General features: G+C 47.6%; 3 protein-coding genes across 6 annotated transcripts in view; 1 reads left to right on the forward strand and 2 right to left on the reverse strand.

Moving 5' to 3' along the window:
* Positions 1–17,888, forward strand: part of pkig (protein kinase (cAMP-dependent, catalytic) inhibitor gamma) — a 37,222-nt gene that overhangs the window by 7,723 nt on the left and 11,611 nt on the right. The window lies entirely within an intron of this gene.
* Positions 1,981–9,409, reverse strand: LOC144087157 (double-strand-break repair protein rad21-like protein 1). 4 transcript variants are annotated; one of them, XM_077617522.1, is made up of 13 exons: positions 9,222–9,340; positions 7,272–7,450; positions 7,075–7,201; positions 6,593–6,656; positions 6,345–6,421; positions 5,353–5,442; positions 5,178–5,288; positions 4,961–5,035; positions 3,448–3,662; positions 3,287–3,347; positions 3,006–3,229; positions 2,466–2,579; positions 1,981–2,381 (listed from the first exon to the last, which is right to left on the reverse strand). In XM_077617522.1, exons 2-13 carry the CDS (start codon positions 7,422–7,424, stop codon positions 2,184–2,186), a joined length of 1,509 nt encoding a protein of 502 aa, XP_077473648.1. In that variant the 5' UTR covers positions 7,425–7,450; positions 9,222–9,340; the 3' UTR covers positions 1,981–2,183. The 4 variants fall into 4 exon arrangements, with proteins under 4 accessions (XP_077473648.1, XP_077473655.1, XP_077473640.1 ...); XM_077617529.1 differs by lacking the exon at positions 6,593–6,656 and having other exon boundaries at positions 3,141–3,229; positions 9,222–9,409; XM_077617514.1 differs by lacking the exon at positions 6,593–6,656 and having other exon boundaries at positions 9,222–9,409.
* On the reverse strand, positions 10,889–15,549 carry LOC144087152 (EMILIN-3-like). Its single transcript, XM_077617501.1, has 4 exons — positions 15,435–15,549; positions 15,203–15,325; positions 13,934–14,310; positions 10,889–12,533 (listed from the first exon to the last, which is right to left on the reverse strand). The coding sequence occupies exons 1-4, from the start codon at positions 15,545–15,547 to the stop codon at positions 10,903–10,905; spliced, it is 2,244 nt and encodes a 747-aa protein (XP_077473627.1). The 5' UTR covers positions 15,548–15,549; the 3' UTR covers positions 10,889–10,902.

Consider the following 17,888-nt stretch of genomic DNA (forward strand, 5'->3'; position numbering starts at 1 on the left):
CTTTCTACTTTTGTAATAAAGTGGCACTTGAAAACCACAGCGTGGCTTATTCCCCAAACGGAGGAGGGCCTTCACGGAGGAAGACGGCAGCCAAAAACCACCACCAAGGGCAAAGGTCACTCATTTACTCCGCTAAAATACGATAAAAACGACTTTAGACTTTACACTGCTGACCATGTCTATGAAAAAGCAATGGATTGAAAATGGAGCCACTTCCATTGACTGTACAGACGCTCCCCTACTTACGAACATTCGAGTTACGAACAACGGTACATACGAACATGCCTGCAAATTGCATTTATGTCGAAAAATGTTCGTAAGTTCCATTTTGTATTTTTTTCCGAGTAGTACTTCTTTCCGCCGCTAATACCGCCGCCTGGCGCTGTGAGGGCTCAGCTCACCCAGCATCTACCTTCTTCTGCCCAGTTCGTTGCAGTGCGGAAGTGCGTGAACGTATCTCCAGTGCGCTAAGAACATTTTTATCATTCAATATCTCGTGCATCCATTATTCAATAGGGTTGGTGAAAAGCGAAAGGCTTCTATTGAGGGAGTTGCAAGGAAGAGGCAAGCCATTTCATTTGAAATGAGTGGCAATAATAACGAAGCTTGATGCGCGTGAGAAAGTGGTGAGCGTTGCACGGGCATACAACTTGAATAGTTCGACCGTCAGTACCATTTATAAACAGAAAGATGGAGCAGCAGGACCCAAATATTGAATGTTGCACAAAGTTTGCAAATCAATTGAATGATGCCATACAGTGCTACCGCAACATTTATGATGAAAAAAAGAAGAAAACTGCGCAATCGTTATTAGATAGCTTCTTTCGGCCCGTTTCTAGTAAATCTCTCTCTCTCTCTAATGTATGTATACAGTACTGTATGTATTCTCTCCATGTTATTAAATGTTTTTTTCAGTACAAACCAATGCGTGTTACTTATACAAGCCTTAAACATACAAATGCACTTACATAAACCTTCAATATACTTATATCGGCCTTAAACATAAATTATAATACAAAATATATGTCCTGGAGGGTGGCCTCGAATTTGCCCCAGTCTCAAATTAAAGACACTCTTGTACAAAAGTCATTAAAATGCATACATCTATAATATTATCCAGAATAACCCCAACACCAGTCAAATGGCATTGGACGTCCGTCGCCGTCAATGGCAGCCGATGAGTCCATGCCTTTAATAGGACAATATTCTTCTGTTTGGTTTTTCTATCTGGGAGGTGTTTTGTTTTGTTTTGGTTTTTTGGAGGGGGGGGTCTGAGGAGCCGTGCGAACACGCGGGGGGTGGGGCGACGGTGTGTGTGTGTGTGTGTGGGGGGGGGGGGGGGGGGGCGGTTTAATATAGGTCAGCCCTGAAAACAAAAAGCTCGCCGTCCGTCCGTGCTTCCGTCGTCGACATCGCAACGCTTTGCCCAATTTTCATTGGCGGCCTTATCTCCATGGCAACACGCTTAACCTCGAGGCTCGCTCGCTCGCTCGGCTGAGTCTCGGAAGGAAAAGACAAGCACGCACGCGCGAGCGCAGGGAGTCAGATGGCGGTGGAGGAGGCGGGGCGACCTTATGCCTAAATGCGACCCGTCCCGGGTCAGCCGGGATGACATTTAACGCGTGCGGCAACAGCAAGCGACAAATCCAAGAATGCTGACAACGGGGCTTCGCGTTTGATCGAACCTGGTCAACACTGACCCCTGCGGGCCATCAAGTGTACGACACAAAGGCCTTCCTTCAGGAGGAATAAATGACCAATACAATGTTACCTCTACATACGAGCTTAATTCGTTCCGGGACTGAGCTCGTATGTCAATCTTCTCGTAACTCGAACGAACGTTTCCCATTGAAATGAATGGAAAACAAGGTATGATAAAACATACATCATACAAATATGACAAGATTTACAACCAAGGATCAGGGCCTTTTTTCCTCTATAAATATTGGCTCTTGGAACGGATTGCACAAATCAAAGTGCTCCCATCTGAAACATCATTTAATAATTTAACTTTATAAGTGCAACGTCAACAACAACAACTGACACCAAAGTGACCGGTGAATAAATAGAAGAAAGAACTGAGCTTCTAGCGGAAACTCCGGAAGGTCAAAGGTCACCACGGTGACCCTGAATAGTTAACGGAACAGGTGCCAAAGGGCCATTTTCAGGCAGATTTGTTTTTCCTACTGTTGCGGGCGAGTGAAGAAGGCCGGCCTGGGGGTGGCAAAGATGTCCCGGTAGGGGGCGCTCTGGCTCGCAAAGACGGCCCCTCGGTGGCACAGGACCAGGAGAGACAGGAAGGTCGGCGCCACCTCCTCGCGCCCGCGTCCGGACCACAGCGCCGACAGGGGGAGCGCCTCCAACTCCGCCTCGCCTCCGAGCTGCCGCCAGACGGACGGACCACGCTCGTATTGATGACGGCCCTCCCACAAAAAGTGGCCTTGGCGGAACGGCGACATTCTCACCTGCAGGAATTCCAGCAGCGGCAGGTACGCTTCATTTTCCATCGACGACTCCGCCCCCGATTCTGGGCCGCACGGTGACGACTCCGCCACAGAGTCTGCTCCGTTCGCCAAAGACTGCAACGTGACGCGGGGAAGGCGCGTCAGAGCTGTAAATATAGTCTAGTTCGACGTAATGTGTTGGATTTACTATGGGATGTTTCTATATGTTTTGTACGCATTTTTAATACCGTATTTTCACGACTATAAGGCGCACTTAAAAGTCTTACATTTTCTCCAAAATAGACAGGGCGCCTTATAATCCAGTGCGCCTTATATATGGAAAGAAAATTTAAATGTGTCATTCATTGAGGGTCTATTTTGGAGAAAATGTAAGACTTTTAAGTGCGCCTTATAGTCGTGAAAATACGGAAAATATTACTAATAATGATTTAATGGAATTAATCATTATTCTATCATAATGCTAACGTAGCGACGAGGTTGAAAAAGGAGGGCGCGGGGAGAGCAAGGAAAAGGGGGGTAAAAAGTTTGGAGCCGAGCCACCTGAGCGCCCGACTCCCGGACAGACGGCCAATCCCCCGACGGAAGCTGGCCCGGGTCCGACTCCTGCCAGAAAGATAGCCCGGGGGAGGAGCCGCCAGCCCGACGAGTGGAAAGGCCTGGCCCTTTAGGGCTTACTCGCCACGGTTCCTCCAGGTGGCGCCAATCGTCTGAACGCGGGAGGTCCGGGGACCCATCCCAGAGGCTCTCCAAGCCCCCGTCACCGGCTGCCGACGAAGGAAATGGTAGACCTGGTGGGAGCCCGAGGCGAGCGGGTGTTCTACCTCGGGGATGACCGCGCCACGTCTTCTCCGTCCTCGGCGGGACGGCGTCTTTGGGAAAATCCTGGGGGCGACATTCGACCGGTACCGTTCAGTCGCCCCTTTTCACAAGCCGGCGAGGAAAGAAAGCGGCGTTTGTTGCGAGAAGGGATGGATGGGCGTACCTCCAGAATCTCGGTGGGTAGAAAACGGGAGCAGGGTCGCGTCAGCAGTTCTAGGGCCGAGGTCGTCCGTTTCCGGCGAGCGGGGCCGAGAGGCGGCGGCTCCACGACCAGGTCCGAGTCGTCGCCCAGCTGCAGTCGCATGGCTTCGTCCGACAGGGTGGTGACGAGGTCCGTCGTCACCTTGCACTTGCGCCTTCCCCTCTTTTTTGCACCGGCTGAAAGAAGCGAGAGAAGCCACGTCATGTCATACCTTCAAATTTGACAGTGTCAAACGTCTGGTAGAGTACAGACACTCATGTTACGGTGCAAAAGCACTCAAGGAATACAGTCATGTTATAGCACAAAATGATTGGCTGGCTGCTGCCGATCCACCTTCAAATCAAATCAAAAGCCTTTATTGTCATCATACACAGCTGAGTACAGACGCTCCACTACTTACGAACATCCGAGTTATGAACAACGGTACATACAAACATGTCTGCAAATTGCGTTTATGTCGAAAAATGTTGGTAAGTTAGATTTTGTATTGCGCGCCTTTTTCCGAGTAGTGCTTCTTTTCGCCGCTAATACCGACGACGCCTGGCGCTGTGAGAGCTCAGCTCACCTAGCATCCACCTTCCTCTGCCCAGTTCATTGCAATGCGTGAATGTATCTCCAGTGCGCAAAGAACCTTTTTCATTTTTATCATTAAATATCTCGTGCATCCATTATTCAATATGGTTGGTGAAAAGCGAAAGGCTTCTCGTGAGGGAGGTGCAAGGAAGAGGCAAGCCATTTCATTTGAAACGAGTGGCAATAATAACGAAGCTTGATGCGCATGAGAAAGTGGTGAGCGTTGCACGGGAATACAACTTGAATCGTTCGACCGTCAGTACCATTTATAAACATAAAGATGGAGCAGCAGGACCCAAATATTGAATGTTGCACAAAGGTTGCAAATCAATTGAATGATGCCATACAGTGCTACCGCATCATTTATGATGAAAAAAAGAAAACTGCAATTGTCATTAGATAGCTTCTTTCGGCCACTTTCTAGTAAATCTCTCTCTCTAATGTATGTATACAGTACTGTATGTATTCTCTCCATTTTATTAAATGTTTTTGTTAGTACAAACCAATGCTGGTTACTTATACAAGCCTTTAACATACAAATGCACTTATATAAACCTTTAATATACTTATATAGGCCTTAAACATAAATTATAATACAAAATATAACACTGAGCAACTTACGAACAAATTCACCTTACGAACAATCGCTCGGAACCTAACTCGTTCGTAAGTAGGGGAGCGTCTGTATAACGAAATCGGTGAGCCTGGTCTGATGCATTCGCCACAATTCCTCTTTATGGGAGGCGACGGGTCGACCGCTTGCAAAAATGCCGCAAAACGCTGACGACCGCACTATCCAAAGAAGGCTTTTGAGCGGCATGAAGCCGGACTGGCGTGCGACCTCTCTCAATCCAGAAAAAAGAAGTCCATTTGAAAAGGACTAGATAAAAGCGGCACTTACGCGCGTCAGGCACCAGGGGAAGGAAAGGCACCGGGCTGGGGGGCCGTCCCTTGGCCACATCTCCTCCGTCGACACCTGGAGCGCAAACGGACGGAACGTCTCCGGCGAGAGGCGACGGATGGGCCGCTGGCAAAACGCCGCTCTCCCTCCTCCAACGGGTCGGACGCCCGCCGGCGACGACCTCCTGACAACGCAGGACGGAAGCGGAAATACTGACCTTTCGGGGCTCCGTCCAAAACGGCCTCCGGGAAGAGGGAGGCGTCCGGACGGCACGTTCGCTCGGGATCCTCCGAGTCCCAACCTCGGACCTCCACGCTCGTCAGGAAGTCTGCGGGGTGGAAGAGCGCCACCCTGAGCGGCGGGTCCTCGGAAGGTGCCGCTCGGAGACCCACCCAGACAGCGGTCCAGTCCGCTGTCCTCGTCCCCAAAAAAGTCCTGCGCTTGACCGGCGTCGAGGAAACTCTCATCATGGTACGTAGCGCCTGCGCCCAAATGCAAAGGTCAAGTACCGTATTTTCACGACTATATGGCGCATCGCATTTAAAGGCGCAGTGTCAGTAACGAGTGCTATTTCTGTATTTTAAACACACAAAGCATGCACCGTTTTTTAAAACGGATATATATTATATATGGATGAACATCGAAACGCAATAGCACTAGCTACCGGAAGTAGCCTATTTCCGGTGCGCAGTGACTGCTGGGAAATAGAGTTCTTGCACGCTACAGCCACACGCTAAAAACACGTTTTTAAAAAGGCAACGGAAGCAAAACTGAGTAGGGTTGTACTTTATTTAGACATTTTACAATGTATACTCACGTCAACATCACCCACAAATCCATCAAAGTCCTCATTTTCTGTGTCCGAATTAAACAATTGCCCAAATGAGTCTTCCAAAACGCCGGGTCCAGCGGTTGTAGTTCTTAAGCCTCCGGGAATGACGGCAAGCTCCGAGTTAATATATATAATATATATATATATATATATAGTTCGCAGTCTAAGTCTGAATGCTCCGTTGAAGCCAACATCTAGCGGCAGAATTTCTTTTGTAAATACAGCCGAAATGACGGCCAGCACCAAATTGGTGTGGTCGCCGTCATACTAACTGTATTGAAGAACTGGGTGCATTAAGAACTCTATATCCCAGCAGTCACTGCGCAGTACTTTATCTACGGGAAATAGTAGAGTCTGAGGCTGCTTGGCGTAGTTGTCCTATCAACTGATTAATTTTATTTTATCGTGATAACAATTTTAGTATTGGTCCATATATAAAGCGCACTGGATTATACGGCGCCGTGTCTATTTTGGAGAAAATTTTAGACTTTTATGTGCGCCTTATAGTCGTGAAAATACGGTAAGCATATTGAAATGATACTTTGCTCCTACCTGAAACTTCTTTCAGGGTGATTTCCTCCGGGCAACTTTGGTGTTGTGTATAGAAATCCACGGGTCCGTGCTCGCCGCTAAATCAAAAACAGAATCGATAAGAAATCAAGTAGCATCCAGTGCTCGCGGTAGGTCGGAAAAGAAGAACATCTATAGGAAAGACGGACGTCCAAACGATTTGGACCGGAAGGGCTGGCATTCCAAATGGCTTGGACGTCTGTCAGGGAGTTGGAAGTGACGAGAAGTACCTTAAGTCTTGCAAAAAAGACAAATCATCCATGGAGTGGTTTTCTTCCACGCAGATTTCAAGCTCTTCATTAGAATTGGAAAAAAACATTTTGTATAGCTGTTTTAACCCCTAGCAATTGAAACTTGCATTTTCTCAGCTGCTTCATACGAGATACAAAATAAAAATCAGGACCCAAATTTGGATATCATCTTCATTCCTTGATTATTTTACTCTGAAAAAAGAGGTACCGTATTTTCACGACTATAAGGCGCACCGCATTATAAGGCGCACCCTCAATGAATGACACATTTAAATTTTCTTTCCATATATAAAGCACACTGGATTATAAGGCGCCCTGTCTATTTTGGAGAAAATGTAAGACTTTTAAGTGCGCCTTATAGTCGTGAAAATACGGTATGTATGACGTTCTGGGCAGTAATAGCTAAAGTCTCTGTTTTTTGGGGTCACTCTCTAATTTTGGGTTGCATTCCAACGGCTTACCTGGCCGAAATGAGACCTGGAGTACCGCCAGGGCTTGGCTGCAGTCTGTCAGGAGATATTTGACTTTTCTGGAGAAGATCTGAGCCACGCCAAGGAGCAAAGAGCCGGAAATGCGCAAGCCGAACATCTGTGGAGAGACCGCAAATGACTCGGCGCTCCGAGAAAGAAGGCCGGCGGATCTCGTCCAGGGCCTCCACCTGCGGGGAAGTTACGATATCTTCCACGGCCGTGCCCAGATCGCATTGAACGACGTGGGTGGTGGTGAGCTTCTGCTTCCAGTGGACTGACAACCAGATGGCGTGAAGACTTTGAAACTTGGACAAGAGGTGAGGAGTCCAGAAGTTGAGCATCTTGCCGCGGTAATAGCGTCCGTCCCCTGTGAAACAACCAAGATACACGTTAAAAGTTAGCTTACGAAGAAATCGCTTTGCCGCGCCCCGTACAAAACTCATACAAAATTCTCGTCTTACGGCGGAAATTGTGATCGAATAATTCGCCCGTGATGCGGTCAAAATTTCGTGATGTGACCAAGCCAGGTCTTTTTTGCATATCTTTCGTGTATAACAATATTTACGAGCACGGAACGATTAATTCAGATGAGTTTCTCCTAAGACCAGGAAACGCGCAACGCGCATGCAAAAAGAGGGCTTTCTGGGTAATGAAGTACACTGGTGCACACAACACCCATAGGCAATGGCAACCTTTCTCAGAATAAAACTTCATTACCCACAATCAATACGTGGGTAAGCTCAACTATTGTATTTCCTGTTATTCTTTCTAAGGAAAGAAGCTACCGCGATCGTTCTTTAAAGACTATTTCTCGTTGGCAAGGGGTCGTGCGTTATCCTATTGTGAGGACACTTGTGTGCATCATTTTGGGAATATTTTGAAGGGAATAGTACAACAGCAAACAGTCCATCGATAGCGAACGTGAGGGTGGAGGCGTGGCAAACAGCCAACCCGGCCAGAACCAAGGTAACAAAAGATTACAACAAAATTAGAATTCAGTTTTGTGTAAAGTTACATTAAACGTATGTTTGAGTGTCTGTATATATTAATCCAAGTTAATTTAAATTAGTTTGTTCCGTTTACGAGTGCGTTGTCGTGGAAAAAAAACGAACCCCCCCACACGCCCCCAAACGTCTCTGTCTCCCGTCGGCGAAATCTGCCCAATTTTAGTTAGATTAAACACATTTTATTACTATTAAACCACTAGTTATGTGTTACTTTGTTAATAGATGGCGAATTAGAAGAAATAAAACATTTTTTCCAATCCAATATCCTGTTTTGGGTGTTTTTTCAGAGGGCTGGAACGAATTCATTTGTTTTCCATTCATTTCAATGGAAAACGTCCGCTCGAGTGACGAGAATCTCGTCATACGAGCTCAGTTCCGGAACGGATTAAGCTCGTATCTCGAGGTACCACTGTATTCTCTTCTTGCAAGAATTAAACAAAGATGTGACTTCAGATGCCTCTTTTAATGTGAATTTGGAAACACCTAAGGATTATTCCAACAAAACGCTTGGCATTGAAGACCATGTTTCGGTGCCATTGACGTCATCACACCGTATGACGGCGGTTTGACTTTAAGAAAATAAATCTTAATATGTGACAAACTGGACAAAATATACAGTGTAGAAGAGAGTCGAAAACTGAGTTTGAAACAATAGACAACACCAAATGGCAAAATAACAGAGTCAACCAGAATACACAAAAAGAAAATGCAGTAAGCGTTTGTTACGAAATATGTTGACGAAGAATTGGAAGCGGCAATTAGCTACCACAGGTGACAAAATGGCGGATTCAACAGCTGTAGCGAAATAGTTCAAAATAAGTGACGACACTAAGCCGACTTAAAAACACTGACCGTCAAATAACGTAACCATGTGGAAAAGGTTGTCTGGCATCATATTGTGACCTATAACGTAAACATTTAGCCAGTAAAACGAGTTTAAATGACGCGCTTCGGTCGGCAAAGTGACATCTTTAGATGAAGCTAAGCTAGTAATAAGGATTGCTTGTGATGAATTCATTAAGCAAGCGAAACTGCGGGCTTAAACACTAGTTTAGACAGGTACCGAAACCGTAAAACGGCCACTTAATATAATTTAGCGTTTGAAAGAGAGAGGTTTGCAAGTGAAATTACCTCTCAGTTGAAATTCCCGCTTGTAGAGTGACGTAGAGAAAGAACGACTTTCGCAATGTGGCTTGTGGGGAAACAACAAACATACAAAAACTTTCTTTTTTGTATTAGTTTATTATTTTATTATTTTTCGAAATGTATATGGACTATTCACATTTGTTCTTGTTTTGTATCTTTGTGAATTAAAAATAAAATAAAATAAAAAACAAAGACTTCCTGTAGCCATTTAGGTCAATGTTTGGCTGGTAGCCCTGTTCTTCTTTTATGCAGATTCGTCTCACAATCTTCGACACGTAATACACGATGAAATATATACATTTTCTGATCATTAATAAAGTAAAAAATTAATATCTTTGCACTGTTTCGTAAACCCAATCCGAGAATAATTAAAATTAAACAATTGAACCCCCTCGTGCACAAAACTCAGTTTAAGTAGTGACACAAATAAATAAAATAAACACTTTCCCCTCCCAAAGCCCCGTGAGTAATTAAATTAAAATGTGAATAGACTTTTGAAAAGATATCCACTGTAGTGAATATTTTATTTCAAACTAAATAAATAGCAATAAAAAAATGGGATGGCCTTAAAAAAATCCTAATATTAATCACGAAGATTCTTTGACATGCAACCGTATATTGTTCGAACCAAGGGAAGACGCTCAGAGTATAACATGTCAACATTTTAAAATAACATCACTTCAATGCCATTGACGCTGATAGACGTCCAATGGTGTGGCTCTTAAAAAACGTCCGATCCATTTGAAACGGAAGGTCCGGCAGGCCTCCCTCTTAAAATCAATTGTCTGTCTATTGTCCACATTGGCAAATTTATTGCCATTTTAATACTAATCTCACCTCATTAGAATTAGTACTAGAAAACTAGAAAATGCAATGCCAGGTAAATTCTCTGAGGTCACTTCCTGTTGATTTTAGGGCATTTTCAGTTCCCTTACTGTGGATTAAGTGTCATTTTAGGGTGAAGTCCTGTTGATATCGGGGTCACTTCCTGTTGATTTTGTGGCTTCTCCGGATCGCTACCTCTTGACGCAGGTCACTTTATTGTGGATTTTGGGAGGCTGTTCACGGCACACTTCCATTTCAGGTGGCGAGCTTTAAATGTTAAGCAATTCCCGCGACACTTCGACTTCATTTTGGAACATTTCCTTTTGACACAGGTCAACTTTTATGGCATTTTGTAGTTGATTTCCGGAATCTTGGATACCAGTCATGTGGTGATAGTCAATGTTCCCTCTAAGCTGCGCGCGTGCGCAATTGCGCACTACTCTCGTCTTCTCTGCGCACACAGTAAATCATATGGAGCGCACAAAATAAAATCCCCCTTTTTTTTTATAGCTGTGAGGCCGACGCGTGAACCACTCATTCGCCGGGCCGCCCATTCATAGATATTAATCATTACATTTTATTATGACTAAATCATTTATGTGTAGTAGACATGCACCTGCTATCACTGATAGTCCAAATGGATTTTGGAGCATTTCCCTATGAGGTATTTGCTATTTCTATTTTGGGCGATTTGTATCTCGCTTTCTGATAATATGAAGCCACTTCCCGGGACATTTGCCGCTAGCCCCGAAGCGACAAACCCGGTTGGACTTCAAGCGCCGTCAATTACAGTCGGTCGGAGCGAATCGGAAAACCTGACAAAGCAAAACGGCCACGCCCACTACTCTGAGGCAAAAGTGTCCCCGCGCGGCGACCCGGGCGCCGTACTCGGCGTCGCCGAGTCGTCTTTGGCGACGCAGTCACCCGTCGGCTCTTTGAGCTCCGCCTCTCCCCCGACCTTCTCCAGATCTCGGGCCAAGCCAGCCAACGCCTGGCGGAGGTCCCCGGGGCGAGCCGCCGCCTCGCAGCGGTCCTCGGCGCGAGCGAGGCGCCCGCCGACCTCCGCCGCTTCCCGGCGCGCCCCTTCCGCGGCGTCCCGGCACCCCCGGACCCTCTCGAAGAGGCGTCTCCCGCTTTCCCGGAGCTCCCCTTTGAGGCGAGTGAGTTTGCGCTCCCTGGCGCCCAGCATGGAAGCCTGGCGCCCCGCCAGGCGGACCAGGCCCTTCATCTGGTCGGCCAGACGCGACTCGCTCTCGTGCCGGGAGCCGTTGAGCAGGACCACCCGCTGGACCAGCGAGCCCAGGGACCCTTCCAGACCCCGCAGGGCGCGCTGGACCCGGCCCACGTCCCGGCCCAGGCCGGCCAGACGGCCCGCGTCCCTCCCCTGGCCGGCCGGCCCTCCCGCCTCCCGCCCCGGGCCACGTTGTCCTCCTCGCCCGAGCCGCCGCTCGTCCGCCGACCGGGGCGAGGGGGTGTCGGAGCGGGAAGACCAACAGAGCGTTTCCAGGTGGCCCAGCCGTTTTTGCACTCTGTCCACCTCCGTCTCCAGCCTGTCCCGCAGGGACTCCAAGTCGGCGTCCGGCGCGGGAACGGCGCGGCCCTCCAGGAGCGCCGAGACGCTGGCGTTCCTCAGCTCCTCCAAAGCCGCCAGAAGACCTTCCTCCGGTTCCCTCAGCCCGCCGTCCATTCCGGCCTCTGGGGAGACGGGGTTAGGGTTAGGGCCCGGCCCCCCGGTTGGGCTGTCCAAGAATCGGAGGCGTCCCTCCAGCATGCCTTCCACATGGTCTTTGTGGTCTCCGAGCTCCACTCTCAGGTGTTCCTGGGAGCGATTGAGGCCCGCCAGCGCCGTCTCCAGCGCGAGCAGCCGCCGGCTCAGTCCGCCCACCTCGGCGCAGCGGCTCTCGGCGCCGTCCAAACGAGCAAGGCGCTCGCGTAGACGCTCTGTCTCCGAGCTCAGGTCGCCGGTCCGTTCCGCCAGGGCCTCCCGCGCCCGCTCCCGCTCTCTGCCACTCTCCCGCCGACAGTGACGGCGCACGTCTTCCGCCCTCTCGCGGCAGCGACCCTCGACGCCCTCCGCCCGCTTCTCCAAGGCGTCCAAAATCTCCGTCCTGGCCGCGGCCAATCTGGCGTCCAGGAGCCGCTCCGTCTCCCGGCCGGGGACGGCCCGCGGCTCCGCCGTCTCGGGTAGCGGGCGGCCCCCCAGCCCTTCCGGCCGGGCGTCGGGTTCCGCCGGAGAGACGTCCGAGGCGCCGGCCGGGGGCGGGGCCCCGGGGATCTCGGCGAGGCCGACGGCGGCGGAGGTCGACGGCAAGGCCGACAGCGTCCACTCGGCGTCCTCCCTCAGCGAGGCTCGCAGGCTGTCCTCTAACCCGCCCACCGTCCCCTTCAGGGTCTCCAAACTCCGCTTCAGGCGCCGGATGTCCTCCTCCATCCCGCAGATCCTCTCCTCCGTCTCGCCGTCTGCCGTCGACTCTAAAAAGCCAAGTGTTGACGGCTCAGTCATCGTATACGTGACGGATATACGTGGGGCGGTGTCCAAACTACAGCCACTTTTTAATGGATGTTGAATGAGTACCCCTAACCCTGAGTACATCATGTGGAAATCCTTAGTGGTACCCCTACTTACCAATGTGTCTACCTGGCAAACATATTCAGCTCATGAAAGCCTCGGTTCCAAGCGACCAAAAACCGTCCAAGTTACGAAAGGGAAATATGGTCAGGTTTATATTCAAATACACGCTCCGTATCAAGTATTTGCATCACGGAGAAATGTGGAGTATGGAATGTATTCTTATGCTTTTTATTAGTCAATAGGTTTATTTAGTGTAGTCACTAGAATAGAATTTTGCATGGCCTAGTGGAAATTTCCATCATGACACCTATTAGTTAGGGGTGCCTCATCTACCATGACACGCCCATTTCTTTGTTCTCATTTTCCCGCCTAAAGTTTGTACCTATGTCACATGACCTTTGTTCAATCAAACTGAGGCAGCCAGGAATTGAAACTGGTCAGGCTGGAGGTTAGTACATCTACTGGCGCTGGCTACTCTGACTTCCTCCTTCAGCTGAAGCTAGATAAAAGTCATCACGGCTGACTCTGTGTGCTTCCTCTAATTCAAAGTTATTGAATGTTTATGAATTAGTTCCAACAAGAAAGACGTAGCTTCCCTCCCGCACCTTTCCACAAATGTGCTATGTGAGAAGTGCCATCGGTGTGAAAGCAACTCTAGCACCACGATATTATTATTATTATTATTATTATTATTATTATTATTATTATTAATATTATTATTGTTGTTATTATTATTGTTGTTATTGTTATTATTATTATTGTTATTATTATTGTTATTATTATTATTATCATTATTATTATTGTTATTATTATTATTACTATTGTTATTATTATTATTGTTATTATTAATATTATTATTATTGTTGTTGTTATTATTATTGTTATTATTTTATTGTTGTTATTATTATTATTGTTGTTATTATTGTTATTATTATTATTGTTATTATCATTATTATTATCACCATCATTATTATTATCATCATTATTATCATTATCATCATTATCATCATCATCATCATTATTATCATTATCATCATTAATATTATTACTATTACTATTACTATTACTACTACTACTAGTACTAGTAGTACTAGTACTACTACTACTAATACTACTAAAAACCCTACTACTACTAATACTACTACTACTAATACTACTACTACTAATACTACTACTACTACTACTACTAATACTACTACTACTACTACTACTACTACTACTACTACTACTACTACTAATACTATTATTATTATTATTATAAAAAACAGTTACAGAAAGATATGAAGTGCTTTGGGTTTACCTCTGGTGTCTTCGGCGACGGCCCAGTGGCGCCCCCCGCGCTCCTCCTCCCGCTCGCCAACCTCTGCTGGAAAGGCCGAAAAGGAAGGCGGCGGTCCAAAGTGGGGCGCGGGGAAAACGCCCGGCGCCACGGCAGAACGCCCCCGGGCCCCGTTCCAGGGGTGGGCCGGGACGAAAGGGGGGAAGGGCCGGCCCCCGCGCGCCGGGACGAAAGGGTCGAAGGGCGGGCCACGGAACGGCGGCCCGCTTTTGACGGAGGCGGGTCCCTCCGCCTCCTCCGCGCAGCCGGCGCCGGAGTAGCCGGGACAGCAGCGCCACTCCAACGCCGTCACCGTCTTGTGGCCCACCTTGTACACGGGTTTGGAAAGCAGACGGTACCTGGCGACCAGGGAGAAAAGCGCCACCGGCCACTCAACCGGCGCCGAAAGAGGCAAAGCGACCCCGTTACATGGAAATACAGACGCTCCCCTACTTACGAACGAGTTAGCTTCCGAGCGATTGTTCATAAGTTGAATTTGTTCGTAAGTTGCTCAGTGCTATATTTTGTATTATAATTTATGTTTAAGGCCTATATAAGGATATTGAAGGTTTATATAAGCGCATTTGTATGTTTAAGGCTTGTATAAGTAACACGCATTGGTTTGTACTGAAAAAAAAACATTTAATAAAATGGAGATAATACATACAGTACTGTATAGAGAGAGAGAGAGATTTACTAGAAACTGGCCGAAAGAAGCTATCTAATGACGATTGCAGTTTTCTTCTTTTTTTCATCATAAATGATGCGGTAGCACTGTATGGCATCATTCAATTGATTTGCAAACTTTGTGCAACGTTCAATATTTGGGTCCTGCTGCTCCATCTTTATGTTTAGAAATGGTACCGATGGTCGAAGGATTTAAGTTGTATTCCCGTGCAACGCTCACCACTTTCTCACGCGCATCAAGCTTCTTTATTATTGCCACTTTGGTTTCAAATGAAATGGCTTGCCTCTTCCTTGCACTACCGTCCTCACTAGAAGCCTTTCGCTTTTCACCAACCCTATTGAATAATGGATGCACGAGATATTTAATGATAAAAATGAAAAAGGTTCTTTGCGCACTGGCGATACGTCACGCACTTACGCAACCTACGCAACTTACACAACAAAATCGAACTTACGAACATTTTTCGACATAAACGCAATTTGCAGACATGTTCGTATGTACCGTTGTTCGTAACTCGAATGTTCGTAAGTAGGGGAGCGTCTGTAAATCATAAAGTCACTCACGTAAGAGTCGGGCATTTTGGGTGCCAGGAACACCGGCGGTTGTACTCGGCTTTGACGTAGGGCAGCGTTCCGTCCCGCAAAGTGAACGACAGCGTCTTTTCCAGCACGTAGGCGCAGTGGTTCCTTTTCCAAAAGGGAGGGAAAGGGTTCAAGGGGGTGACGGAGGGAGTCGGGTCCAGAGGCGAACACCCGGCCGGGAACCAAATAGGCGCTGGCTCCTCCGCTTACTCACCCGTGCCTGCCCGTTCCGTAGCGGCGTTCGCCGGCAGGCCAGCGCTTGGCGTCCGCCGAGGACAAAAGCAGCGTGGACGCCGCCGCCGCCAAAAGCACGGCCAGCAAATTCATGACGCTGCCCAAAAAATGGAGTGTCCCCGGTCAGGGCGCCACTATAAGGAGCGCCAATTTACATAGCTCCTCCCCGATGTGACACCGCGGTGCGACCCAACGGGCGCCATTAGCCCTGGGCTAATATTTGGAAAATGGGCCGTATTTTGGGAAGGGGGCGTGGCTCTTCAGCTACAAAATGGACATAAAGGAAACCTGATTTTTTTTCTCGGCGTGCGTTTTGTTCGCCGCTAGGCAACGACCGCCAAAAAAGCGAAAAAAAAAGCGATCAATCCATTTGTTCAAAAAATGCTCAAGTAAACGTCATTAAAAATAACCGAAATCATCGACAAATCCATCGTAAATCGGGATTTTCTGTTATGGTCATAGTTTCATTGAGGAAGTTGTTGAAAAGACTCATTTGGACTAGCGTATTTTCACGACTATAAGGCGCACATAAAAGTCTTCAATTTTCTCCAAAATAGACAGGGCGCCTAATAATCCAGTGCGCTTTATATATGGGCCAATACTAAAATTGTTATCACGATAAAATAAAATGAATCAGTGGATAGGGTACACCGACTCTACTATTTTACCTGTAGACAAAGTAGTGCACAGTGACTGATGGGATATGTAGTAGTTCTTTTGTCAATACACTCAATGGATTGTGGCCTGTATACATCGACATCAATACAGCTTGACGAAGCATGGAAAGCACCGTTGGAAAAGTTACGCTAGCTACCAGCTAGCTACTATTTGCGAATGGATTGTGGCCTGTATACATCGACATCAATACAGCTTGACGAAGCATGGAAAGCACCGTTGGAAAAGTTACGCTAGCTACCAGCTAGCTACTATTTGCGAATGGATTGTGGCCTGTATACATCGACATCAACACAGCATGACGAAGCATGGAAAGCACCGTTGGAAAAGTTACGCTAGCTACTAGAAAGCACCGTTGGAAAAGTTACGCTAGCTACTAGAAAGCACCGTTGGAAAAGTTATGCTAGCTACTATCTAGCTACTAGAAAGCACCGTTGGAAAAGTTACACTAGCTACGAGCTAGCTACTATTTGCGAATGGATTGTGGCCTGGACATCGACATCAACACAGCTTTAAGAAGCGTGGAAGGCAGCGCTGGGATAGTTACGCTAGCTACTAGCTAGCTACTATTTGCGAATGGAATGTGGCCGCCTGGACGAACGTATTAAAGTCAGCATTTTCGATGACTCATTTGGACAATTGTTCAATTCAGACACGGAAAATGAGGACTTTGATGGATTTGTGGGTGATGATGACGTGAGTATACATTGTAAAATGTCTAAATAAAGTACAACCCAACTCAGTTTTGCTTCTGTTGCCTTTTTAAAAAACATGTTTTTAGCGTGTGGGTGTAGCGTGCAAGAACTATATATCCCAGCAGTCACTGCGCACGGAAATAGGCTGCTTCCGGTAGCCAGCGCTAGCTATTGCGGTTAGATATTCATATATAATATATAACATATATGCGTCTAAAAAAACGGTGCGTCTTTTGTGTGTTTAAAATACAGAAATAGCACTCGTTACTGACACTGCGGCTAAAAATACGATGCGCCATATAGTCGTGAAAATACGGTATTTGAGAATGGGCAGTTGACTAGCCACCGATTAAGGGCGGCCCCCGCCCTTCGAGCCCGACCCTAAGCCCCTCCACCGACCCCCCATTTCTGTCGAGTCTTTATTTGTTCCAGACCGTGGAGGTTTATCGCGAAGCGCTTCGGGCCGCGCGCCGACGTGTCACGTCCAATCGGAGGCACCGGTCCCGCCCGACCTTCTTCATTCGCACCCTCTCGAAATGGATTGGCCAAATATTGGCAGGCAATAAAAGGTCAAGTGTTCATTGAATGGCGGTGCGGAAACGCCCCTCATGCCTGACGCACATGCTACGCCAAAGTCGCCAAGAAATTATAAAGTAAGGATGGGCCAAGTTATTTCCCCTGGCAAGCAGCTGAAATGACTTTGACGGCCTTGATTTAGAGGCCAAAAAATCAGCCCGATGAAAACAAAGCGAGAGCGAGACGCACACATGACACCCAGGGGTGACGTTTACATTTGACGTTGACGCGTTCGGAGGCCTTTGCGCATCTGGAACGCACACCCGCCGGACGCTCTGAGCCGGCTTCTTTTTCTCCTTATTCTCCTTCTTCTTCTCCTTCCCCTTCCTCCCCTTCCTCCCCTTCCTCCCCTTCCTCCCCTTCCTCCCCTTCCTCCCCCCCCCCCCCCCCCCCCCCCCCTCTTTGAAACCAAAGTGGCAATAATAAAGAAGCTTGATGCGGGTGAGAAAATGGTGAGCGTTGCACAGGCATACAACTTGAATAGTTCA

The sequence above is a fragment of the Stigmatopora argus genome, chromosome 1, assembly GCF_051989625.1.
Source record: "Stigmatopora argus isolate UIUO_Sarg chromosome 1, RoL_Sarg_1.0, whole genome shotgun sequence".
Lineage (NCBI taxonomy): Eukaryota > Metazoa > Chordata > Actinopteri > Syngnathiformes > Syngnathidae > Stigmatopora > Stigmatopora argus.